The sequence below is a fragment of the Leptodactylus fuscus genome, chromosome 7 (assembly GCF_031893055.1).
Source record: "Leptodactylus fuscus isolate aLepFus1 chromosome 7, aLepFus1.hap2, whole genome shotgun sequence".
NCBI classification, from domain to species: Eukaryota; Metazoa; Chordata; class Amphibia; order Anura; family Leptodactylidae; genus Leptodactylus; species Leptodactylus fuscus.
This window is the reverse complement of record NC_134271.1, coordinates 136,032,247-136,049,537: the sequence shown is the minus strand read 5'-3', so window position 1 is coordinate 136,049,537 and position 17,291 is coordinate 136,032,247. Positions and strand designations below refer to the sequence as shown.

General features: G+C 46.0%; 1 protein-coding gene across 19 annotated transcripts in view; it reads left to right on the top strand.

Annotated features, from left to right (window-relative positions):
• GPHN (gephyrin) overlaps nt 1-17,291 on the top strand; it is a 245,520-nt gene that overhangs the window by 119,888 nt on the left and 108,341 nt on the right. For 13 of the 19 annotated variants that reach the window (XM_075283130.1, XM_075283134.1, XM_075283138.1 and 10 more), the window contains exons 7-8: nt 3,361-3,633; nt 13,784-13,879. In XM_075283130.1, the coding sequence (XP_075139231.1) occupies nt 3,361-3,633; nt 13,784-13,879 (369 nt within the window). The remainder of the gene's footprint in view (nt 1-3,360; nt 3,634-13,783; nt 13,880-17,291) is intronic. The other 6 variants (XM_075283143.1, XM_075283142.1, XM_075283140.1 and 3 more) reach the window with 1 other exon arrangement.

The window sequence follows — 17,291 nt, the reverse complement described above, 5'->3', positions numbered from 1 at the left end:
CGAGGCTTTTTATGCAAACAATCCTTCTCGCGCTGCGATACGGTAACGTTTCGCTCTTCTTAATTAATTTCCATTGTACGTTGCAGCGCCCAGGGTTAAATATTACCTCTCAGACTACGGAGCGAGAATAATTGTAGATGGGCTACCGAAGGCAGCGTGATATGTAAAGGATCGCCGCCTTCATCCGGGGATGCGGGGAGGATTTATGTTTCCTTCAGGAAAGCTAGAAATCAATAGCCGCCCATCTGTCCCAGTTATTAGCATTGGGTACACCATGGTCAGATTGAAATGGGGTTATCAATTCTAGGTCATGGACTTGTGTTTCCCAGTGATAGACCCTAAAAGAAAGGCAGCTGATCACTACTGAGCTAAATTATCCCAGTGATCAGATATTATCACCTGAGCCTGGCCATTTATTCATGCATGGTTGTGCCAGCTTCTCTCCTCTATCATATACCCCTATATACCAGCGCTCAGCTTCTCTCCTCTATCATGTAACCCTATATACCAGCGCTCAGCTTCTCTCCTCTATCATGTAACCCTATATATCACAGAGCTCAGCTTCTCTCCTCTATCATATAACCCTATATATCACAGAGCTCAGCTTCTCTCCTCCATCATATAACCCTATATATCACAGAGCTCAGCTTCTCTCCTCTATCATATAACCCTATATATCACAGAGCTCAGCTTCTCCCCTCTATCATATAACCCTATATATCACAGAGCTCAGCTTCTCTCCTCTATCATATAACCCAATATATCACAGAGCTCAGCTTCTCTCCTCTATCATATAACCCAATATATCACAGAGCTCAGCTTCTCCCCTCTATCATATAACCCTATATATCACAGAGCTCAACTTCTCTCCTCTATCATATAACCCAATATATCACAGAGCTCAGCTTCTCTCCTCTATCATATAACCCAATATATCACAGAGCTCAGCTTCTCTCCTCTATCATATAACCCAATATATCACAGAGCTCAGCTTCTCCCCTCTATCATATAACCCTATATATCACAGAGCTCAACTTCTCTCCTCTATCATATAACCCAATATATCACAGAGCTCAGCTTCTCTCCTCTATCCTATAACCCTATATATCACAGAGCTCAGCTTCTCTCCTCTATCATATAACCATATATATCACAGAGCTCAGCTTCTCTCCTCTATCATATAACCCTATATATCACAGAGCTCAGCTTCTCGCCTCTATCATATAACCCTATATATCACATGCTCAGCTTCTCTCCTCTATCATATAACCATATACACTCACCGGCCACTTTATTAGGTACACCTGTCCAACTGCTCGTTAACACTTAATTTCTAATCAGCCAATCACATGGCGGCAACTCAGTGCATTTAGGCATGTAGACATGGTCAAGACAATCTCCTGCAGTTCAAACCGAGCATCAGTATGGGGAAGAAAGGTGATTTGAGTGCCTTTGAACGTGGCATGGTTGTTGGTGCCAGAAGGGCTGGTCTGAGTATTTCAGAAACTGCTGATCTACTGGGATTTTCACGCACAACCATCTCTAGGGTTTACAGAGAATGGTCCGAAAAAGAAAAAACATCCAGTGAGCGGCAGTTCTGTGGGCGGAAATGCGTTGTTGATGCCAGAGGTCAGAGGAGAATGGCCAGACTGGTTTGAGCTGATAGAAAGGCAACAGTGACTCAAATAGCCACCCGTTACAACCAAGGTAGCCAGAAGAGCATCTCTGAACGCACAGTACGTCGAACTTTGAGGCAGATGGGCTACAGCAGCAGAAGACCACACCGGGTGCCACTCCTTTCAGCTAAGAACAGGAAACTGAGGCTACAATTTGCACAAGCTCATCGAAATTGGACAATTGAAGATTGGAAAAACGTTGCCTGGTCTGATGAGTCTCGATTTCTGCTGCGACATTCGGATGGTAGGGTCAGAATTTGGCGTCAACAACATGAAAGCATGGATCCATCCTGCCTTGTATCAACGGTTCAGGCTGGTGGTGGTGGTGTCATGGTGTGGGGAATATTTTCTTGGCACTCTTTGGGCCCCTTGGTACCAATTGAGCATCGTTGCAATGCCAAAGCCTACCTGAGTATTGTTGCTGACCATGTCCATCCCTTTATGACCACAATGTACCCAACATCTGATGGCTACTTTCAGCAGGATAATGCAATGCCATGTCATAAAGCTGGAATCATCTCAGACTGGTTTCTTGAACATGACAATGAGTTCACTGTACTCCAATGGCCTCCACAGTCACCAGATCTCAATCCAATAGAGGAGCATCTTTGGGATGTGGTGGAACGGGAGATTCGCATCATGGATGTGCAGCCGACAAATCTGCGGCAACTGTGTGATGCCATCATGTCAATATGGACCAAAATCTCTGAGGAATGCTTCCAGCACCTTGTTGAATCTATGCCACGAAGAATTGAGGCAGTTCTGAAGGCAAAAGGGGGTCCAACCCGTTACTAGCATGGTGTACCTAATAAAGTGGCCGGTGAGTGTATATCACAGAGCTCAGCTTCTCTCCTCCATCATATAACCCTATATATCACAGAACTCAGCTTCTCTCCCTCTATCATATAACCCTATATATCACAGAGCTCAGCTTCTCTCCTCTATCATATAACCCTATATATCACAGAGCTCAGCTTCTCTCCTCTATCATATAATCCTATATATCACAGAGCTCAGCTTCTCTCCCTCTATCATATAACCCTATATATCACAGAGCTCAGCTTCTCTCCTCTATCTTATAACCCTGTATATCACAGAGCTCAGCTTCTCTCCTCTATCATATAATCCTATATATCACAGAGCTCAGCTTCTCTCCTCTATCATATAATCCTATATATCACAGAGCTCAGCTTCTCTCCTCTATAACCCTTTATATCACAGAGCTCAGCTTCTCTCCTCTATCATATAATCCTATATATCACAGAGCTCAGCTTCTCTCCTCTATAACCCTTTATATCACAGAGCTCAGCTTCTCTCCTCTATCGTATAATCCTATATATCACAGAGCTCAGCTTCTCTCACTGGTTCCATTTAATATCCAGTTTTTGTGACGTGCTCCATAGAGTGATTTCTTTACATGATACCCATCCATACAACTAGGCCTCAGAATTCAAAGCTCTGCATGTACATTGCTATTAGACTTGGTATTGTAGGGTTCTGTAGAGCCCCTTTAATTTCAGTGGGTAGGTTCTTCCATCTTGCAGTCACTGAAACAGAACAAATCGGATTCTTGTGACAATAACGCCTGTAGATATGTGAGCGATTGATAAAACCGTAGTAGTGTGTACTTGGCCTTGAGGTCCGCAGTGTAATCTGTGGTTGTGTTTTCTTCCCTCCACCGCAGGAATGCTTTCAGTTTATACTGCCAGCCCTACCTCACGCTATAGACCTTCTGAGGGACGCCATTGTAAAAGTAAAAGAAGTTCACGATGAGTTGGAAGATCTGCCCTCTCCGCCACCTCCGCTCTCTCCTCCACCAACGACAAGTCCTCACAAACAGACTGAAGACAAAGGGGTGCAATGTGAGGAAGAAGAGGAGGAGAAGAAAGACAGCGGTGTTGCATCGACAGAAGATAGCTCATCTTCACACATAACACCAGCAACAATTGCAGCAAAGGTGAGCGGGTGCAACAAGACATTACATCTGCAAACTCTTATCTTATCCCATTAAATTGTTTTAAAGGGGTTTTCTGCCTCCAACAGCTTTTGCCGTAGGATAAGCCATCAGTATCTGAAACCTAAACACACCGATGAGGTGTTCCGGCTGAAGATTATGGGCCTATTCAAGTAATTCGAGTACCCTGGCATCACCGATATATAATGGTGCGCCTGTTACTTGAATAGCTGCTTCCGACCCTGCCACAGCAGTAACTTCCGGCCCCTGCAACACTCAAGCTGGCTGATCAGTGCAGGTTCCAGGTGTCGGACCCCCACCGATCAGCTACTTATTACCCATTCTGTAAATAGGTTATCAGTCTAAAAATTCACTGTTGGGACTGGAAAACCCCTTTAAAATGTGACATGTCATGAAAAATTGGTTGGACATGGGTCTTCAATTGAGTTTTGTGAATGTTTCAATTTTCTTACCGACCTATTTGATTAGGACACGGGTGATCACTTCCCCTTCGTTGGTTTGGGACTTGGACCAACGCCGAAGAGGGTAGACTAGGTAGAACTTGACCCTGTCTAGAAGCCTCTCACCTCTGCCAAGTCAGTCTTCTCTGCGCCGGGCTGAAGAAATCCAATCAGATCGAAACAGCCGTCCTCGGCTGAGAAGACTGGCTTGGTAAAATCCCACATCATTTGCAGCAAAGGCCTCTGGGAAGATCGGGCATGGTGTTAAAGGGAGTGCCCTCTATTGGGCTGCATGACTGAGGCACTGTCTTCCTATTTACGTAATGGAAGACAGATTTGCATATTCTTCCCATGATTCTCTTCACAGTGGAGCGTCTATGGCTTAATAAGACTCCACACACCTAAATGGTGGTCTCTCCCTAAGCAGTGACGATATCCCCTTAACTCTAGGTATAGCTTGATGATTCACATTCGTTGGACCATCCAATATCCACATGGGCTTAGACAATTTCGTTTGTATATTCTTCAAGGGATAAGTCACTACTAGAGTTGTCTGGCGATGGCTTCTTCTTCTCTCCCCCATTTACAAGGCGTGCATACGTATATAGGATCAGAAGGAATAGATTTGATATATGGTCACCGTCATCTTTAACGGTATGCCAAGCTATATATACAGGTTTCTATGAAAATACACGTAACCATAGACCTAACAATCCAACTACCGTATGTACTCGAGTATAAGCCGAATTTTTCAGCATAGTTTTTGTGCTGAAAAAGCCCCCCTCGGCTTATACTCGAGTCAGCAACAAAACAAAAAAAAAATAAATAAAATAAATATATATATATATACATATATATATATATATATATATATATATATATATATATATATATATATGGGGGGGGGGTCTATGACCAGCCGCAATATTAATGTATAGAATCTCCCATAAAATAGTGAAAAAAAAAATAGATTAAAAAAAAAATAAAAGTTGTAAATCCCTCCTTTCCCTAGAATACATATAAAAGTAGAAAGTGACTGTGAAACACAAACACATTAGGTATCCTGTGTCTGACAGTGCCCGGTCTACTGAATATAGGGGATCTGCAGAGCTCTTGTTCCGTCGGGAAGGGGTTAATAGGAGCACTGCAGATACCGTATATTCAGCCAGACTGAATTCCAAGTGGGGGAAGAAAAAACAGTCCTCAAGCTCAGGGAAGGGGCAGACAGACAACCAAAACACTCCCTCCCCTTCCCCAGCATCTACTGCACCCAAAAACTCCGACCATTTTTGAAATTTTTCCAGTAGCTGCTGCATTCCCCCCCCCCTCGGCTTATACTCGAGTCAATACGTTTTCCCAGTTTTTTGTGGTAAAATTAGGGGCCTCGGATTATATTCGGGTCGGCTTATACTCGAGTATATACGGTAAATACTCCCATGACCCCTAATATAGAGTATTAATCTGTAAGAGCTTAAATATAGAAATTCTGCAAAAAAATAGCTACCGTATTTTTAGGACTATAAGACACACTTTTTTCCCCCCAAATTTGGGGGGAAAAGAAGGGTGCGTCTTATAGTCCGAATGTGGCGCCTGGCACCTGCTGTACTAGAGAGACGGATGCCGGCGAGGGATAGACGCCGGGGCCTGAGACATCGCTGTGCTCCTCTGCCCTGCATGAAGCCAGCAGCGGCAGGGGCGATGCTATTCCGCTCCTCCGTCCCCCCGCCGCTGGCTTCATGCAGGACAGTGGAGAGCAGTGATGTCTTAGGCCCCGGCGTCTATCCCTCGCCCGGCATCCGCCTCTCTAGTACAGCGGATGCCGGGTCAGTATCGGTGGCCCCTCCTCCCCCGGGGCCGGTCCCCACCGGCCCCATACCTGTGAAGTTGCAGGCCGGCTCCTGCGCGGCGATATCGCAGGAGCCGACCTGTTCAGGTGACAGCCGGGAGCCTAATGAGGCTCCCAGGCCTGTCACTGCTGTATTAGTATTGCGGCTGGGTCTATGACCAGCCGTAATACTAATAGACAGAATGTCCCATAGACGGCAATACAATTGCCATCTATGGGACTTGCAATCAAGTGACCGCAGGTTCAAGCCCCCGGGGGGGAATAAAATAGTAAAAAAAAAAGCTTTAAAAATATAAATAAAAGTTCTAAATCACCTCCTGTCCCTAGAAAAAAAAAAAAATTATTTATTATATATATCTATCTATCTATCTATCTATCTATCTATCTATCTATCTATCTATCTATCATTAACCACCGGGTTTTTTTTTTCAATACAAGGTGATCTAAGCAATAGATATTCCCCAAAATGGTATAACTAAAAAGTACAGCTGGCCCCGCAAAAAAAACACTCTATGCATCCCCGTACAGCTGCAGGGTCACCTGTCAATGTGGCCTTGCAGCTGTTGCAAAACTACAACTCCCATATATTAAATATTTTACCATTTTTTGCTTCAAAATTTTTTTTCCCTATTTTCCTCCTCTAAAACCTAGGTGCATCTTATAGTCCAGTTATAGTCCGAAAAATACGGTACATGCTGTCCTCATAAAAGAAATAAAATTGTATTAAATCATAAAAAATAGATAAAAGTGAACAGTTATTCTCCCATCGGATGATCCAAAACCCCCCAACAAATACACATGAGCGATAGGTAAGATGAATAATATTGCTAATTTTTACTATTGCTCACATGTATGTGGTTTAGGATTTTTCTACAGATTGGAGAATATCTGTATGCCATCTTGTATCTATTTATATATGATTTACTAAAGTTTATTAGGGTCACATATAGCTCTATTTCTTGTAGGTTCTTATAGGAGATCATTTTTGTAACCTTGATTTCGTTACAAACCAGATTCAACCTGAATATTTCAATTTGTTCGATTTTTTTAAATGAAACCGGAAAGAAGGATGACTTGCTCCAGACGAACAAACATGGCTGATGTATTATACTCTGGGGTCTCTTCATACCCCAAAGTATAATAAGTGGAGGCCCAGGGGAGTTGGAAATTTTTAAAAAAACATTCATACCTAACGCTTCCTCTTTTGGGCCTCCTTGCGGCACTTGGCACTCTCTGGTGACGTCATATGCTTGGTTCACCGCTTGGTGTGTCCATGTCACCTCTGAGACGTAATCATAGGCCTCAACGGTGAACCTGAGTGCATGACGTTACCAAGGAGGCAGAGAGAGGGCGCCATACGCCACAAAGAGGGCCCAAAAGAGGTAACGGAAGGTGAGTGGGAATTTTTTTATTTCTTACATCGCTACTGGGCCTCCAGGTATTATACTTAAGAGACCCCGGAGTATAATATTTTGTCTTTCACATGGACTTAACTCCGAAAAGACCCCCCCGAGTATAATAGTGCTTGTGGGGTAGTTACGCCCCTGTCTGCGAGCCAGATGCCGCCATCAAAAGAGCCACATCTGCCTCGTGAGCCATAGGTTCCAGACCCCTAATTTCGGGTTGTTCCAAAGTTGGACTGCTCTAACTGTAAAGATCCCTTCCCTTGATTTTGTTATATTACTATAAACCTAAAAAAGCAGCAGGCCAAAAAAACCTTTACCCAGGAAATTTTTGGCTGGTACCTAAAAAAAAATAAATAAATCTGACAACCCAAAGTGATCCCATAGATAGCGCCGTACACCACGCTGTCACACTCCCCATCTTTGCCCCTGTTATTTTCGTCCTGAAAGTAGAACATGGCAATGCGATACAAAGGAAATCGCTTTCCGAGAGTCCATTATAAAAATTAGAATAATTGGGCTTATTTCGCTTTTCGGATGGCACCGCAGTGTTGAGATTTCAATCTTCCTGCTATCTGCGCGGCCGTGATAAGAGGAGTATTAACACCTCGGATATCTTCTTCTGGCGGGGCGGGTATAATCTGAACGCTATAATGACACCGTTATATAACGGCCGGCCTGGTGGCTCGGGATACGGTAGATTTGACAATGGCTCGGTGGGGGTCATTGCTGGTTCTGTTCAGTAGATCTTCACATTGAATAGTCTAGTGAGGACGGGATCAGTTCCTTCCAAATCCACATAACGCTATGTAGGTCAACAACATGCAAATGTTCATATATTTGATAAATGCTTGCAAAGATAAAAAGTAATGGAGCTGAATTTATAATTATCCGTGAAGTTAAACCTGGTATCTCGGCTCGGGAACGGACTTAACCCCTTCACACCACACAGGAGGGTAAAACAACTGCAAATTTTTTTTTTTATTGTTAAAGGGATTTTTGCAGCTTTTTTTTTTAAATCTTAGACCCGATTCACATCTATTTTTGGGGATTTCTGTTCCCCTCTCCTGCAAGCAGCACTTTTCTCTCCACATTTTTCGTGCGGAAACCACATGGACCCCATTATAGTCTCTGGGGTCTGTAGTCATCCAAGAATGGGCTGCAGGATTTGTGTTGGAGAAATGGTTATTATCAACATGGCCACCTATTTCGAGGTGATGTATAACAGGGCATCCTGGCTCCAGGTGACATATTACATGTCAGGCACTCTCTAGGCCAGAGTTTCTCAACCTTTTCAAGGCAAGTACCCCCTCATGAAAAAAAGTTCCAACTAAGCAAGCCCAACGGACTCTTTGGTGTCCGACATGTGACACATCCCACTCCTGTCTATAGGGGGACACGTTGTAAGTTCTGAGGGTATTTTGGCTCCTGACCAATCGGAATCTGTCTATTCAGCACAAACGACCCACTACTGTAGGGGAGACTACCCCCACTGACCCCGACCCGATGTCTTCTGACATCTTCCTCTCTTTGACAGCCACTAGGCCTCACTGAGCTTCAGGTTCCAACGCTCCATCCAGGAGCACTGGCAATATCTGGTTCTCAACCATGGCATGTACCTTCTGAGACTACATGGTGTACCCTGTTAGTACCACAACTCTAGATGATGTATTACATATCAGGCACCTTCTAGATCAGGGGTGGGCAATTAATTTTCCCATGGGGCCACATGAGAAATTGTAACGGTTCTAGAGGGCCATGCGCGCCGTGGCAAATTTAGCTCCACCCACTTTTCCGCTGACTCTGCCCATTCTCAATCATTTTTCCATGTGCCCCACAAAGTCACCCTAACATTATACACCCCCTCATTATAATGTTTCCCTCCAAATGTCCCACAGTATTAAGTCCCGCTCCTGGTGCCCCAGTATAAACCAGTAGAAACTAGAGGGGACATTAAACTGAGGCAATTGGAGGGGGACATTAAACTGGTGGCAGCTAGAGGCAGGAATGTCCCCCTTCAGCTACCCCCCATGGTTTAATATCCTCCTCCAGCTGCCCCAGTTTAATGTCCCCCTCCATCTGCTCCCTAGTTTAATGTCCCCTTCATGTGCATTCAGTTTACCTGCCCCCCTACATCTGCCCCTAGTTCCACCCTCTTGCTCACACATGCTGTCTCTTCTCTCTTTATCATCCGGCTGCCTCCATTGCCGGCAGCTTGCAGCAAGCACACAGTCCCGTGTGGCTCCGCCCACTAACGAGTCATAGCCTATCCTGGTGATAGGCTGTGATGACATTATCACAGGTCCTTGAAAAAACTTCCACTAGCTACGTGGGCCGGATAGAAGCAGCCAGAGGGCCGGATGTGGCCCGCGGGCCGCACATTGCCCAGGTCTGATCTAGATTATATGGCTGCCTGTCTTTAGATGATGTATTACATGTCAGGTGTTCTCTAATATGGCAGCCTGATTTTTGGTAGTGTATAATATGACAGCCAGTCACTAGGTAATGTGGGTTAGCCCCTTTAACTCTGTAACTTTTACAGGAATTCCCTTAAAGGGACTGTCCAGGACTCAAAAACATGGCTGCTTTCTTCTTCGCAGCAAGTGACATCATGTCCATTGAACACATGGCACAGCCACATCTCCATCCGATTAAAATGAACGGGATTGACCATGTGACCAATGGATATAATGTCACTTCCTGAGACGAAAAAAACCAACCGTGTTTCCGAAGCTGTGTACAACCTCTTAATCCGTTACTGCTCCTGTAGCATTGCTGCCATAGAGCCCCCTACAGCACCCATCCTAGTGTCCCCCATGTAAAGTGCCATCAGCTGCACTTTGCTTGCAGTCCTTGGACAATACGTGGGTGCCGATCCTAGCGGATGGAGGGCGGTGTAGTGGGAAAGTCTTACAGAGGTGAGGGTCCTATAAGTGTCCTGGAAAAGACTTCTGCTGTAGAGGCGATCTACAGTAATATGGGGCATTACGGTGTTCTGCTCTGCTAAATGGGTTTAATATTGATGCAGTCTGGGACTGCCACAGATCAGCTGTTTGGAAAGACTGTAGTGTTTGGGTGAGCCCCGCGGCTACTGGATTGTCAAACACATCGCTGTGCATCCCACAGCTCATTCCCATTCATTCTAATTCCAGAAACGCTTTTAATTCACACACCTTTTAAAAGGGACTGAAAGTTTTAGAATTCGGAATGAAGGGGAGGGGTTCCTAAAATATTTCCTAATTCGAATCCACGTCTTTAAAGCGAGTGTGTCACCAGAATCCAGCATAACACTCCAACCTTGCAGATAGACAGTTTTGGGTCACCTGAATCTTACAGGGATTCCCCTTGTGAATAGGGTTGAGCGATCGGGATCGGATTCCGATCGGCGATTGAGCAAATTTCACGATCGGGATCGGCTGGAAGATGATTGGAAATCGGATTTTGAAATCTCAAGATCGGCTCAACTCTGAAAGTGACTTTTCCCATAGAGAAGCATTGACTAGGGTTGAGGGATCGGCAAAGACCCGATCCCAATCGGCGATCGAGCAAATTTCACGATCGGCTGGAAAATGATCAGAAATCGGATTTTTAAATTGATCCTGAAATCTCAAGATCGGCTCAATCGCTGCCACTGTTCCGAGTTATCGCCATTTTTGTCAGTATGCAAATGAGCTCTTTGGAGCAATGAGGGTATAATGACAAAATAATGCAACAGACGCAGCGATTTGCAAGAGACCAACACTGATTCAGGTGACCCTACCCTGTCCGTCTGCGGGGCCGGGATCTAGTGACACATTCCCTTTAAGAGAAATAATCTGTGCACTAATGGTTTAGCCCCCACTTTTTACCCTTTTGCTCTCAACCAAAGCCAGGGATGAATCCTAAAAATATTAGATCGGAAAATAAAAACCGTATCAATACTGTCCTAAGTGGAAAAAGCTTCATACAGCAGAATTGCTTGTTACAATCTCTACAGCGACGGTTATACATGTGACCACCAGGTGGCAATGCAGCGCCCATCTGTTGGATTTACTTTATTCTATCTGCAAGTCATCTGTAGGCAGGGCAGGGATTCCATATCATTCTGCTGTTCCATGTGTCCAGGGAAAATAAGAGATTTTACTCTCCGTTCCTGCAGTGCAAGCAGTAATATATGATAAATGTGCTGGATAGTCCAGATGTCACCTTGCAATATAAACACGTGTATGGGAGGTGAGAACAAACCTTACCCAGGTCTAGGAGCCAGCCCAGAAGGTTGGGGTGCTAGCCGCAACACACTATAGGAATAGGGCCACATAACCTACAGGGATGTGTATGAGGGTTCCTTCAGTTTCCGCAACAACTTCTCATCAACAGGGCCATAGCTTCTCCCCTAGGTACATTTGGCACCCTACTCAGTACCCAGTAGGCAAAGTCGCCCTTTTCATTCCCCGAGTAGACCCAGCTGGCCCCTACCACCTTACCCAGTAGACAAAGCAGCCTCCCTCTTAGTACTCACAGCAGAAATCTCAGCCCAAGCTCTTTTCAGTAGTTACTCCAGGAGTCACCCACTAGTCCAGCCCTCTTTCAGTAGCCACTGCTGTATTCATCACAGCCTACCATCTTTGTGTGGTCTTAATGGGGTTCCCTTTAGTCCCACCCCCATGTTTTCTACAAGAGCAAGAGGATAAAGGTAATGGAAGGGTATGAGTATTAAGATAATGCAGCAGAGCAACCCATCAGCAGACTACAAGATCAGGAGGATTAAGATAATGCAGCTGAGCAGCCCATCAGCAGACTACAAGAGCAGGAGGACTAAGATAATGCAGCAGAGCAGCCCATCAGCAGACCACAAGAGCAGTAGGATTAAGATAATGCAGCAGAGCAGCCCATCAGCAGACTACAAGATCAGGAGGACTAAGATAATGCAGCAGAGCAGCCCATCAGCAGACTACAAGATCAGGAGGACTAAGATAATGCAGCAGAGCAGCCAATCAGCAGACCACAAGAGCAGGAGGGTTAAGATAATGCAGCAGAGCAGCCCATCAGCAGACTACGAGATCAGGAAGATTAAGATAATGCAGCAGAGCAGCCCATCAGCAGACTACAAGATCAGGAGGATTAAGATAATGCAGCAGAGCAGCCCATCAGCAGACCACAAGAGCAGGTGGGTTAAGATAATGAAGCAGAGTAGCCCATCAGCAGACCACAAGAGCAGGTGGGTTAAGATAATAAAGCAGAGTAGCCCATCAGCAGGTAACAAGAGTAGGAGTATTAAGATAATGAAGCAGAGCAGCCCATCAGCAGACCACAAGAGCAGGTGGGTTAAGATAATGAAGCAGAGTAGCCCATCAGCAGGTAACAAGAGTAGGAGTATTAAGATAATGCAGTAGAGTAGCTCACCAGCAGACCACAAGAGCAGGAGGGTTAAGGTAATGCAGCCAAAAAACCCTTCAGCAGACCACAGGAGCAAGATAAACCCTTCAGCAGACCATAAGACATTATCAGTCTAACAATCTAATGACTTGTCAGTGAGATGTTTCTCTCACAGTAGTTTTCACCACTTACCTTTCAATGCTATTTTTTCCCTTTATACAAGATTTTGCCTCGTTTTGCGCGAACATTCCCAGTTTGATGAGGATCCTAAAGGCCCGAAACACTACCATTATCTTACTGACTGCGTGTGAATAAAAACATTACTATTATACACATCAGAGTGCCTGAACTTATTATACTTCATGGAGTGAAATCCTTTCAGCACACCTGAATCATCCCGGATACGGTAGTGCTCAGCACTCCCTCAGCATGACCACTCCCCTAATATGGACACTCCCCCCAATGGACATGAGCTATGTCCATTGGTCCTTTCCAGTTCCTTTCTTCCCCCTGCCTGTACAATGACCTTTGCACAGGTCACAGAGCATGCCCACAACAGTCAACGGTTCATCTCTAGACTACCTATTACTATGGTCCATATGGGTGTGCAGAAAATAGAATTTTAAAAAATTTCTGACAAAAATAATCTCTATCATTATCTATTTGAGCTAGTAAAAAAATGACAAGTTGATATGAATCCTTTAAGAGTGAAATTCGTTGGTTTAGAGGTGCGCTTTAAAGGAAACCTGCCATAGTCCATTCTGGCTGGGTATTATAGAGCCGGAGGAGCTGAGCTAATCGATTATATAGTTTGTATACAGACGTTGCTGTCGATCACTGATTAGGACCGCCCACTTGACTCCTGAGCATGAATTAAAATAAAGATATTGCAGGTTATCCAGAATCTTTCCCTACAGACCTATATATCAATCTGCTCAGCTCCTGCTGCTCTACGACATGACACCGGATTGGACTGCACATGCCAGGTTTCCTTTAAATCTGCTTAGGATATTGTGATTAGTTTTCTACATGTATTTCTGTGTCCTCTTTGTGATCACCTACCATATTCATTGTGTGTTGTTCATCAGACCCATCCATCCATCAGACCCTCCCGACATTCTAAAGTTCACAAGATCCCAGAACACAGTTGTTCCCACCATTCTTCCATCAATGCATCAGAAATGGTAAGCCTCGATATCTCCGTATACCATGTTACTGCCTGTTGTGTTGTTGTATATAGCACGCTGGTGTTATATAGTCTGTTATGTGGAATGAGGCACAAACTCTGCATTAGAGATGAGCGAACAGTGAAATGTTCAAAGTTCGATTCGAGTAGCTGCTCAAAACTCGACTGTTCGATCGAACCCCATTATAGTCTATGGGGAAAAATACTTGTTTAGGGGGAAACCAATGTTCGACTAAGGAGGGTCACCAAGTCCACTATGACACCTCAGCAAATGATGCCAACACCTCTGGAATGCAACTGGGAGAGCAGGGGATGCATGTCTGGGGGTATCTAACAAGCCCAAGTCCCAGTATTACCCCACCATCACAGCCGATAAACTACACACTTTCCACACTCAAAAAACCCACTATGAAAGTGGAAAAATACATGGAAACCTTTTTTCCCCCCAATTGGATGGACAGAAACCCAAATTTTACTCTAATGAAACCTTAACAAGCACCCCTTTAAATCACGTTGTCCATGACAGCCAGAGATGGAATAGGCAATGGGAAATCCAACAGTACCCACCCTGAACTGTCATTGTGTGTGTGTGTGTGTGTGTGTGTGTGTGTGTGTGTGTGTGTGTGTGTGTGTGTGTGTGTGTGTGTGTGTGATGTGGTAAGACCTTCCAAAATTCACTTTCCTGGTTCTTAACGTGAGCCCTTCCAAAATTAAGTTACAGGCCCAAGCTGAGCTACCAACAGAGATTGAGGCCCTTTAGGTGACTTCAGCCTCTTACCTGCAGAGTTTTAGGCCCTTTAACTTAGTTGAGCCTTGCACCAGCATTGTTTTTGGCCCTTGGAGTGAGTTGAGCCTCTAACCAGCAGAGTTTGGGGAAATCAGGGTGGATTGAGCCTAGAAGGATCAGAATTGTGCAACGCAGATGGTGGAGGAATATGAGGAGGAATTGGAGAGGTTGAGCGCAGACATGACAATTCATGTTGGGGTGCGTGACACTGGTAGGCACGAAAATGAAGGCTCTATCCAGTGGTGGTTCATTTTGATGAAAGTCAGCCGGTCGGCACTCTCAGCTGACAGACGGGTGCGCTTGTCAGTGATGATGCCACCGGCTGCACTGAACACCCTCTCAGATAGGACGCTGGCGGCAGGACAGGACAGCACCTCCAAGGCGTATAGGGCAAGTTCAAGCCACAGGTCCAACTTTGACACCCAATACGTGTAGGGCGCAGAGGGATCGGAGAGGACAGGGCTTTGGTCGGACAGGTATTCCCGCAACATGCGCCTATACTTTTCCCGCCTGGTGACACTAGACCCCTCAGTGGCGGGAGTGTGGCGAGGGGGTGCCATTAACGTGTCCCAGAGCTTAGACAGTGTGCCCCTTATTTGTGTGGACTGGACGGCACTTGTTCGCCTACTGGAGGAACTGTCCTCTCTGCCGTCAACGACACTTGCTGGAAACATCTCAATCATATTCTGCACCAGTTGCTTGTGACAGTGATTAATGCGATTGGCCCTCCCCTCTACCCGAATAAAAGACAAGATGTTATTTTTATACCGGGGATCAAGGATTACAAAAATCCAGTATTGTTTTCTCTCCATTATTTTGACTATGCTCTTGTCACTTGAAAAGCACCCCAACATGAAGTCAGCCATGTGTGCCAGAGTGTTACTTGGCATGACTTCGCTGCCCCCACCGGAAAGGTCACTCTCCATTTCTTCCTCCTTCTCCCTTTCGCCCCATCCGCGCTGTAAGAATGGGACGCATTGAACTTCCCCGCTAGCCTCCTGTGTCACAATCATATCATCTGCCACGTCTTCATCCTCCTCCTCCTCCTCCGAAGTGGACAGGTGTGTGGAACTACTCTCCTGCTGTGACAGTTCTGTTGCTATCCCTGACTTCTCAGTGTGATCTTCGTTATCCCTGATGGCAATGAGGGATTCTCGCATCACACACAAGAGCGGGATTGTTACGTTTACTAGTGCGTCGTCACAGCTGACCCTCTTGGTGGACTCCTCAAACACCCGTAGGCTTTTAGGTCTCCCATCCGTGGCCACTAATGGTTGAGAAACTGAGGGAGCTGACTTTGTGGTACCCTAGGGTTTTGGAGATGGTACTCCATCAAAGGTCTCTGCTGCTCAACCACTCTGCTCAGCATATGATATGTTGAGTTCCAATGTGTGGGGACGTCACACAACAGCCGGTGTTCGGGCAGATGTAGGCGTTGCTGGAGTTTTTTGAGGCTAGCAGTGGCTACTGTAGATCTGCCAAAGTGGGCACACAAGCGCCGCACTTCCACCAGTAGCTCATGCACATTTGGGTATGTCTTTAAAAAAACGTTGCACCACTAGGTTAAAGACGTGGGCCAAGCATGGAAAATGTTGGAGGCTGGCAAGCTCCAGAGCCGCTACCAGGTTCCTGACGTTATCAGACACGACCATGCCTGGGCCCAGGTGCAGCAGCTCAAACCATATTGCTGTCTGATCGAGGAGGGCATCCCTCACCTCGGAGGCAGTGTGCTGTCTGTCCCCCAAGCTGATCAGCTTCAGCACGGCCTACTGACATCTACCCACGCCAGTGCTGCAACATTTCCAGCTCGTAGCTGGAGTCAATTTAGCGGAGGAGGGTGTTGTTTCAGAGCCCCTGCAAGGAATGTTAGGCGGGGAGACGAGGTACACCGGCCCAGTTTGTGACCCAGTCCCAGCCTCAACTACATTCGCCCAGTGTGCCGTCAGTGAAATGTAGCGTCCCTGTCCGCATGCACTTGTCCACGCGTCGGTGGTCAAGTGGAACTTTGTGCAAAGCGTGGAACTTAGGGCCCGCCTGATGTTGAGTGACACGTGCTGGTACAAGGCGGGGACGGCACACCGGGAGAAGTAGTGACGGCTAGGGACGGCATAGCGAGGTGCCGCACTTGCCATCAGGTCCGCGAAGGCTGGCGTTTCCACAAGCCGGAATGGCAACATCTCCTGGGCCAGGAGTTTGGAGATGTGTGCGTTCAAGACTTGCGCATGTGGGTGGTTAGCGCTGTATTTTTGCCTGCGCTCAAATGTCTGGGAGATGGTGGGTTGTTTGGAGGAGGCGCATGATGGTGCAGGAGAAGGAGCTGAGACAGGAACAGGGGAGCATGAGGAAGAAGTCCCCAAAGTGGCGGAGCCAGATGTTACAGTGTCCTGGCTGGTGCTCTGGACTGCAGCGCCAGCACTGACAACAGTGGGAGAGGCAGTGGCGGCAACGCCGGACGACGATTGTCCTGTGTTTGCTCTCTCCCACTGAGCCCAGTGCTTGGATTCCAAATGACAGCGCAAGGAAGTGGTCGAAACGTTGCTCTTTTCAGAGCCCCTACTCAGTTTCGAGTGGCAAAATGTGCAAACCACACTATATTTGTGCCCCGCACATTCCTTGAAAAATC